This window comes from Arvicanthis niloticus, chromosome 16 (genome assembly GCF_011762505.2).
Source record: "Arvicanthis niloticus isolate mArvNil1 chromosome 16, mArvNil1.pat.X, whole genome shotgun sequence".
NCBI lineage: Eukaryota > Metazoa > Chordata > Mammalia > Rodentia > Muridae > Arvicanthis > Arvicanthis niloticus.
In genome coordinates this window covers 58,357,634-58,367,226 of record NC_047673.1, presented here as the reverse complement: position 1 = coordinate 58,367,226, position 9,593 = coordinate 58,357,634, and the positions used below count along the sequence as shown (strand labels likewise).

Below are 9,593 nucleotides of genomic sequence, written 5' to 3'. Positions count from 1 at the left end.
TGCACAGGTACCAAGGAGGGTGGTCTCCTGCCACTGCAGTCTGAGGCAGGCAGGCATAGAGCATAAGCATAGCACCATTGTGTGCTCACAGCATGTCAGTGGTGGTGCCAACACAGCTGTACTGCTAGGTGCTGAAGCATATAGTTCAGTAGACACTGAACTGGCAGGAGTCTCGTGAGTTTCTCTAGTGAACAATTGGCATTTTTTTTCAACAAACTTTTTCAGTCGAATTTGGGAGGCAGCAGTCAGCTAAAGGGAAGGAAAGAGAGGGAAAGAAGGTCCTGGGTGGCCCTAGGCCTCAAGAATGGAAGGAAACCTCAATTATGAGGTACGGACAAAAAAAGTGCCCAGAAAGCGACGCTGGTACACCCGCCTGTGGCATTGTTGTCTGTGCTGTAGTTGCAGGAAACCTCCGGAAGAGAACAAATTTGTTCTGTATAGGATTGGATATGACCCAATAGGTCCACTGCAACAAGCAGCTGGTGTTGGGGACCTGGATACACTGCAGAGATTAATCCACTCCAATGAACACCATGTGGATGAGTGTGATAGAAGAAACAGGTAATGGGGCTTGAAATTGGTGAGGGGGGATTGGTATACAGGGGTGGGAATTGTCAGGGACAATCAGGGCCAAGCGGGGAGAAAAATCAACTGTCAGGGCTCAATCCTAATAGTCATGCTTAGGTTCCTTTTCATTGTGTTCCCGCTTAATGCTCTTAAGCGTATGAGACCTGCACACCATGGAACAGCAGCTCCCAGGCCTTAGTGAAACTACATCAATTTATTATGACATTTACACTGAAATTTACTAGACAGATACACACACACACACACACACAGAGAGAGAGAGAGAGAGAGAGACAGAGAGAGACAGAGAGAGACAGAGAGAGACAGAGAGAGACAGAGAGAAACACACAAACTTGGGAGTTTTGCCTATAGGCATTTTTGATACACCATGTGTGATAGAATCAGGTGCTTGCTGACCTGGAACTGGAGCTATACACAGTTGTGAGCTGCCATGTTGGTGCTAGGAATCAAAACTGAGTGCTCTACAAACAAAACTAGAGCTGTTATCAGCCAAGCCACAAGTCTAGATTTCTCTTAATATAGAGGCCATTAACACTAATGTACAACACTGGAAAATTAATCATAAGATAATGATAGCTGGATTTACTAACTCAGGATTTTCTTCATCAGTTCAGGCTCTTGGTGTGTGTGTGTGTGTGTGTGTGTGTGTGTGTGTGTGTGTGTGTGTGTGTTCTTTTTTATTGAACATTTTATTTATTTACATTTCAAATGTTATCCCCTTTCCCAGTTTCTCCACCAGAAGAACCTATATGATCCCCCCTACACTGCTTCTATAAGGGTGCTCCTTCACCCACCTACCCACCCACCCACCCACCCACTGTCTACTGACCACCTGCACTTACATTGCCCTACCCTGGAGCCTGACCCTTCACAGGAACAAAGGCTGCTCCTTTAAGTGCAGTCCAACAAGGCCATCCTCTGCTACATATTCGCCTAGAGACATGGGTCCCTCCATGTGTACTCTTTGGTTGGTGGAATAGTCCCTGGGAGCTCTGGGGTGTCTGGTTGGTTGCTGTTGTTGTTCTTCCTATGGGGTTGCACATCCCTTCAGCTCCTCCAGTCATTTCTCTAACTCCTCCATTGGGGACCCCAGGCTCAGTCCAATGGTTGGCTGTTAACATCCTCCTCTGTATTTGTCATGCTCTGGCAGAGCCCCTCAGGAGACAACTATATCAGGCTGCTGTCAGCAAGCACTTCTTGGCCCCCCGCATTAGTGTCTGGGTTTGGTGTCTGTATATGATGGGATGGGTCCCCCGGTGGGGCAGTCTCTGGATGGCCTTTGCTTCTGTCTCTGCTGAGCATATACCCAAATGATGCTCCAACGTATAACAAGGACACATAATATGTTCATAGAACCCTCATTTATAATAGCCAGAAGCCAGAAAGAACTCAGATGTCCTTCAGCAGAGAAATGGATACAGAAAATGTGGTACTTTTAAACAATGAACTACTACTTAGCTATTAAAATCAATGACTTCAGGAAATCCTTGGGCAAATGGATGGAACTAGAAAGTATCATCCTGAGTGAGGTAACCCAGTCACATAAGAATACACATGCCATGCACTCACCGATAAGTGCATATTAGCTCAAAAGCTCAGAATACACAAGGTACAATTCAAAGACCACGTGAAACTCAGGAAGGAGGAAGACCAAAGTGTGAATGCTTAGGTCCTCCTTAGAAAGGGGAACAAAATACTTCTGGGAGGAAATACCAGCAAGCTATTCTTGGGGTCACATGTTCCCAGGGTTACAGAGCTGCTAAGGACCTGAACTATCACATAATTCCTCTCCCTATTCCCTTTGAAGGCCGTACAGGTAGATGTACTGCGGACTTGAAACTGACAGTGCTTTGTAAGTGGACCAAGGAGGGTGGGCTCCTGGCCCTGGAGACTGAGGCAGGCATGCACAGAGCATAAGCAGAGCTTCCAGCTGCTAAGCCAGCACCATTGTGTGCTCACAGCATGTCACTGTGGTGGTGCCAGCACAGCTGTACTGCTAGGTGCTGAAGCACAGTTCAGTTCATACTGAACTGGCAGGACTCTCCTGTGTTTCACTGGCAAGACTTGCCTTTTTCTTCTGCAAACACTTATTGTAGAACTTGGGAGGCAGTGATCAGCTAAAGGGGAGAAAAGAGAGGGAAATGTCTTAGGTGGCCCTAGGCCCTAATAATGCAGAACAATCTCAATTACAGTGTCCAGTCAATACAAGTCCCCAAAAGGGGACTCTGGTACACCTGCCTGTGGCATGCATGTCTGGGCTTTAGAAGCATGCATCATCAGAAAAAGAAGACATTTCCCCTCTACCTGATCGGGTATCACCCCATGGGTCCACTACAATGAGTGGCCAGTGTGGGTGACCATGATATAATGCAAAGATTAATCCAGTCCAGTCAACATCATGTGGATGAATATGATAGGAGGGGCAGGTAATGGGGCATGAAATTGCTTGTGGGGCATGTGCAGAGAAGGTGAAAAAGGTTAGGGGCACTCAGGGCCAAGCAGTGAGAGAAATCAACTTCCAGGGCTACATCCTTAGAAAGGAACAAGGTCATACTTAGACTCATTTTAACTGGGGACCCCGGTGTTTTATACTGTGAAATGCTCTAAAGCATAGGAGACCTGCACATGCTGGAACAGCAGCACCTAGGCCTTAATGAAACTTCATCATTTTATTATGTTTACACTGAAATTTTGTACACACACACACACACAGAGGACCTTTGCTTATTTGTTTTTTCTGTGTACCATGTGTGATAGAACCTGGTGCTGCATTCTCTGGAACTGGGGTTATAGACAGTTGTGAGCTGCCATGTGGTTCCTGGCAATCAAAACTTAGTTCTCTACAAACAAAACTAGAGCTGTTAAGAGCCAAGCCACCTGTCTAGATTCGTCTTACTATATAGGCCATGAATACTAATACACAACACTGAAAAATTTATCATAAGATAAATTGTCAACTTGAATGCAAAAAAAAAAAAAAAACTAACAAAAACTCTTAGATCAATATGACCCATGTTTGTTAATGGATCAAACAAAGGCATTTGAACTGGAACTATGACCCTGCTCCCCGTTCTCACCCTGTGTACATGTCGAGTGTGCATTGACACATGTGAAGGACAGAGACTGACATTGTCTTCCTCTTACTTTCCTGTGTCCCACACATGTGGAACTAAGTGTGTGGTGGTCAGAGGACTCATCACTTGACAGTTCTGTTCTGCCACATTGTGGGTTCTGGGGACTGAGCTCAGACCATTAGGCCTCCCTGTGAGTTCCACCCCAAGGTCCCTCCATTTTAGAGACATGTTCAATCTCCCAAATCCATGGTATGTTTGATTCACACTCTTGGAGCACACTGAATCTCAGACTTGCAGGCAAGTAAGCTTTGGGGATCCCCTCATCCCCACATCTGCACTCAGGTTTTCAGGGCAAGTGTTTTACCAACTGAGTTTTACCAACCATCCCAGTCCCTCATTCTTATTTCCTTTTTATCATTATTTGTTTTAACACTCAAGATTCTACTCCCTTTGGTCCACCCTCTGACAGTTCCACCCCCTTGTCTCCAGGAAGATGTCCCTAACACACCCCAGACCACACCAGACCTATAAACTCCCTGGGGCCTCCAGTCTCTGGATGGTTGGGTGCATCTTCTCTGATTGAATCCAGACCTGGATGTCCTCTGCTGTAGATGTGTTGGGGGCCTCATATCAGCTAGTGTATGCTGCCTGGTTGGTGACATAGTGTCTGAGATATCTCGGGGCTCCAGGTTAAGTGAGACTGCTGGTCCTCCTACAGGGTCACCTTTCTCTTCAACTTCTTTCAGCTTTTCTGTAATTCAAACCCAGAGGTAAGCAGCTTGTGTCCATTAGTTGGGTGCAAATATCTTCATCTGACTCTTTCAGCTGCTTGTTGGGTCTTTCAGAGGGCAGTCATGATAGGTCCCTTTTGGTGAGCTCTCCATATACTCAGTAATAGTGTCTGGCCTTAGAGCCTTCCCTTCAGCTGGATCCAATTTGGGCCTTGCACTGGAACTTCTTTCTCTCAGGTTCTTCTCCCTTTGTGTCCCTGCAGTTCTTTCAGACGGGAACAATTATGGGTCAGAAGTTTGACTGTGGGGGTAGCAATCCCATCCCTCACTCGATGCCCTCTCTTTCTGTTGGAGGTGGGCTCTACAGATTTTTTCTTCCAGATGTAGGACATTTCATCTAAGGACTCTTCCCTTTGAGTCCTGAGAGTTTCTTACCTCCCAGGTCTCTGGTACATTCTGGAGGGTCCCCAAACCTCCTACCTCCCAAGGTTGCCTGTTTTCATTCTTTCTGCTGGCCCTCAGGACTTCAGTACTTTCCTCCAGCAAATCCCAGAACCTGTTCCCCTCTGTTCCCCACATCCATTTTCCCTCCCAGTCTTCTGCCTCCCTCCCCGCTTATGGTTGCTTTCTTCTCCCTCTCAAGTGGCACTGAGGCATCCTCACTTGGGCACTTCAACTTGTTGACCTTTTTGAGTTCTCTTGACTCTATCTTGGGTATTTTGTACTATTCATTTTTTGGCAAATATCCACTTATTAGTGATTCTATACCATGCATGTCGTTCTGGGCATGAGATCCCTCACTCAGGATGGTATTTTCTTGTTCCATCCTATTGCCTGCAAAACTCAGGATGTCCTTACTCTTGATATCTGTGTAGTATTCCATTGTTTAAAGGATCTACAATTTCTGTATCCATTTTTCTGTCGTGGGACATCTGGGTTGTTTCCAGCTTCTGGGTATCACAGAGAAGGTCGCTATGAACAAAGAGGAACACGTGCCCTTTTGGCATGGTGGGGCATCTTTTGAGTGTATTCCCAAGAGTGGTATTGCTGGGTTATCAGGTCAATCTATTTCCAATTTTGTGAGGAACCTCCAAATTGATTTCCACAGTGGTTGTACCAGTTTGCAAACCCACCAGCAATGGAGGAGTATTCCTCTCTCTCCACATTCTCCCCAACATGTGTTGTCACCTGAGGTTTTGATCTTAGCCTTACTGATTGGTGTGAGGTAGAATCTCAGGGTCTTTGATTGGCATTTCTCTGAGCACTAAGGACCTGAACATTTCTTTAGGTGATTCTCAGCCATTTGAGATTGCTCTGTTGTGAATTCTTGGTTTAGTTCTTTGCCCCATTTTTTTGATGTAGTACTAGGTAATAAAGGGGAATCAATGACAACAGTATATTTCCATACTCCACAGCTTCTTGATCATTTGTAGTTCTAAGAGGCTAGTCTTTTAATTGGAGCTTCATATAAAAGAAGAAAAAATTATAAACTACAGTTTTAAGGTATTCTTTTGCTTATTGGATGTTTTCCGTACAAACACTGAATTGTGCAACTGTAGTTATTCATTCTGTCAGTCCATTTATTACCCCCACACATAACTTAGATATTTACTGTGTAGAATACACATTCTACTATCTATCCAGATCTTTCCATTCTTATACCTTTATATTTCTCTGCCCAGTCAAGCTTCCTCACATTCTATAAATTTAAATATGAAATGAAATGAACCATACACTTTGGAACCCGAGTTTCATTTTGCTTAAAGCTTTTGGAGTATCAAGCGAGGGAGCTAGGATGACATAGGTTATCAGCTTGTACGAATAGTTACCCGGTCTTGGTGTCAGTCAAGAGCACATTGATCATTTTATGGCAAAGCATGAGGTCCGGCTTTGCTACCATTTGGTGCCTGGATTACCATGAATACTATATCTATTACCTAAGGACTAAGTTGTGTTCCTGATTGTCCAACGTACAGACACACTACTCATGGTCATAAAACAGAAATGTGGAAAAGAAAAAAAATCAAAGCATTGATGACTGAGAGTTTAGAGTTTTGTTTGTTTTTTTAAAGATTTACATAGATACTAGTGATCTGTATAAATGTCATTTACCTGTGGAATCTGACTTTTTTACTGTAAGGCGCAATGGGTTTCATGATAACCTTTTGTTTTTTTATAGAGTATCAAAGTTAAAAATTCTGCCAATTATAAGTATAAAAAAAATTAGAAATGATAAATGACATTCCAGTGTTAGAGAGGCTAAACTGTGAATGATAAAAGAAAGTAACCACAGTGTCACCGGCCACTATTTAGGATGAGTTAGGAGGATTATCTAGTTCAAGACCTGTTTGGTTAGACAGATTTTTTTAAAGAAATGTAAAACTCTTTGAATATAAAATCTTTGTATGTGTACTGTTGATAGAATCCTGTTTGTCCTTCACTGAAATGTTGTGTTTGTTATCACAAGGAAGAGAAATCATTATCATGAGAGGCAAATGCTAAGCCCTCGGGAGCTGTAAATGTTTGTAATTCTAGCAGTTCTTGCCCATCCAAACTAAAAGCATCACCGCAGCCCCGTGTAAGACGGATACTATGTTTAATCTCCATTCTTTGGATTGGGAAATGGAGTCATGAAGCTCATAGAAATCCCAAGTAGTAACTAGTAAGAGCCAGATATTAGAGTAGGAATTAAATTCAAACTGAGATCAATTTACTGGGACCTTTTCTAGGATTCAGACAGGCTGCTTTGTGCAGGGATGAAGGTAGTGATAGAACACCTCCCTTAAATGGGGACAGCCATGCACTATATCCCTAGCACACACAGCAAATGAACATTTGAGTAGACAGAAATAAATAAGGAAATTCTGGTTACTTTCTTACATCAGAAGGAAATTATCTTCATACTATGTAGTAGTTAAAGGTGATGGGCTTCTTATTTAGCATTCAAAAATGTCCCTAAATGTCCTTTCCATTGCAGGACATCCATACACTATGCATGTGCCCACAACCATCCTGAAGCAGTGATACTGTTACTAGAAAACGAATCCAATATTAACATCCAGGATGATGAAGGCAGCACACCCCTGATCAAGGTAGCTATTGGCCATCTGTTTTGGCATGAAATGGATTAGAGTGTGTCCTTGTTTGGTTTCTGTTGCTGTGATAAAACACTGACCAAAACCAACTCAGGAAAGGAAATGGTTATTTGGCTTACATTTACACATCACACTTCATTCTCAAGGGGAGCCAAGGCAGGAGCTCCAATCAGGAACCAGAGGGAAGAACTAAATCCCAAGATCACAGGAGAATGCAGCTTGTCCATGGCTTTTACCAAGGCTTGCTCAGCTTTTTTTTAAAAAAAAAAAAAAAAAAAAAAAAAAAAAAAAAAGAGCAAGTGAGAACTTTCTTCCCAGGTGTGCCCCACCCCTAAGATCCTAGGCTTTCCTACTTCTATCTAAATTATATAAAAAAAGATACTCCACATAGTTGGCCAGAGGCCATTTGCTTGAGGCAATTCCTCAAGTGAGGATCTTTCCAGGTGTGTTAAGCTTATGTCAAATTGTCAAAAAGAACAAAACCTAACCAGCTAACCAATCTCTGCACTGCAACAGCCAACCAGCACAGACCTGAATTTTTAGACTATCTAGGTGTGTTGGCAGAATCCTTAAATTCTACCACTTGTAAAGAGATATATATGGTGGGGAGATTATAAAATTAGGCAAGCCTGGGGTACTTGAGAAGACTTTGTGTCAAAATAGAGGGATAATATGCATAACTGAAGCTCTATGTTTGATTTAAGGGAAACGATTCAGTGCAGTGGTAGAAATGTCTCCCTTGGCGTCTTTGAATCGAACATGTATTTCTTTGTACAATTTCCACAGGCCACCCAGCAAGAAAATGTGGATTGTGTTTCTGTATTGCTGGCCCACGATGCTGATGCAAACCTGATAGATGCCACTGGGAATACAGCTTTCCACCACGCTGTATCCAGGGGTAACATACCAATTGCACAAATGCTCCTTGAGCACGACGTAGATTTTGAAGCCAAAAATCGGGTAAAGATCTTTCAACTTTTTTTCCAATATACTTTTAGCAGTGACACTCAGACCTATTTTCTACATGCAGAAGCTCAAGCATTCTCACTGAGTCTCTTCAGAGGAATGCTATTCTCTCCAAATAGGTTTTTCATAGTTTTAGTCGTTAGTTCCAAAAAACACAGCATAGCATATTTTGTCTCAGAATGGGACTTGATTTTAAAATTCAAAAATAAAGGATTTAGGACCACTCACACACACACATCACATATACACAGACAATACAAATCAATTTATTTCAAGTTAAATGATTGTAAAATAAATTAAAATGTCTTGCAGCAAAGAAGGTACTGATGTAGGTTTTGTTCAGGCATGAGCGTAGACAGGAAAAGGAGAGAGGTGACAGGCAACTTAGGAAATTTGATCATTGGAGAAACTATGCAAAAAGCATTATTTAATTTTTAAAAGGTTTTGGCGTCCATAGGAGATGCTGTTGAGCTTGTGAGATAATTCTTAGTTTAGTAAAGAAATGTATTTGAAATACAGATTGAGAAACTCTGCTCCAGACACCTCTTGAGCACACTCCTTCAACAGGGGCCTACCAAACTGTACTCTCTGTTTCAGGGCTGTGGCAATGGAGGCCCTACTCCATGGAGCTAAGATGACTGGAGCCATTGAGTGTTTGGGGAGAGTTCTGGAAGGGAGTGGTGTTCATAGACAATGTTGGGCAGGGGAAAGGTGTGTCAAAGGGAAGAAGACAGCAGTGTGTGAGAAAGTGACAGGTGTTGTAGCATAAATGGTCTCTTGTGACTCTTTCCAGTGTGTATTTATGTTCACAAAATCTGTGATGAACTTTCAGTTGAGAAACAAGCCTTTTTGTAAAATGCAATATTTTTTTTTCCTTACAGTTTGGCATAACGCCCATCGAACTTGCAGATTTTAATAATAAACGTGAAATGGTACAATTTTTAGAAACATATTATGAAAATGCATGAATGTTAAACAGGTACCGTTTCTTCTCTTCTTCAATCTTAGTGCTGTTCTTGAGGGTGACAATTTTGTAAGTCAGGAATATTAAAATTATAGGAAGATTGTGAGAAACTCGGAGGCATGTAGTTAGAAAGCTTAGCACACATGAAGTGTGAGCTGGAGAAGAGACTGTTTGA

General features: G+C 42.6%; 1 protein-coding gene across 1 annotated transcript; it reads left to right on the top strand.

Annotated features, from left to right (window-relative positions):
- Positions 1-304: 304 nt before the first annotated feature.
- On the top strand, positions 305-9,422 carry LOC117721350 (uncharacterized). The gene is made up of 4 exons (XM_034519928.1): positions 305-561; positions 7,371-7,485; positions 8,275-8,448; positions 9,336-9,422. Exons 1-4 carry the CDS (start codon positions 305-307, stop codon positions 9,420-9,422), a joined length of 633 nt encoding a protein of 210 aa, XP_034375819.1.
- The last annotated feature ends 171 nt before the right edge of the window (positions 9,423-9,593 follow it).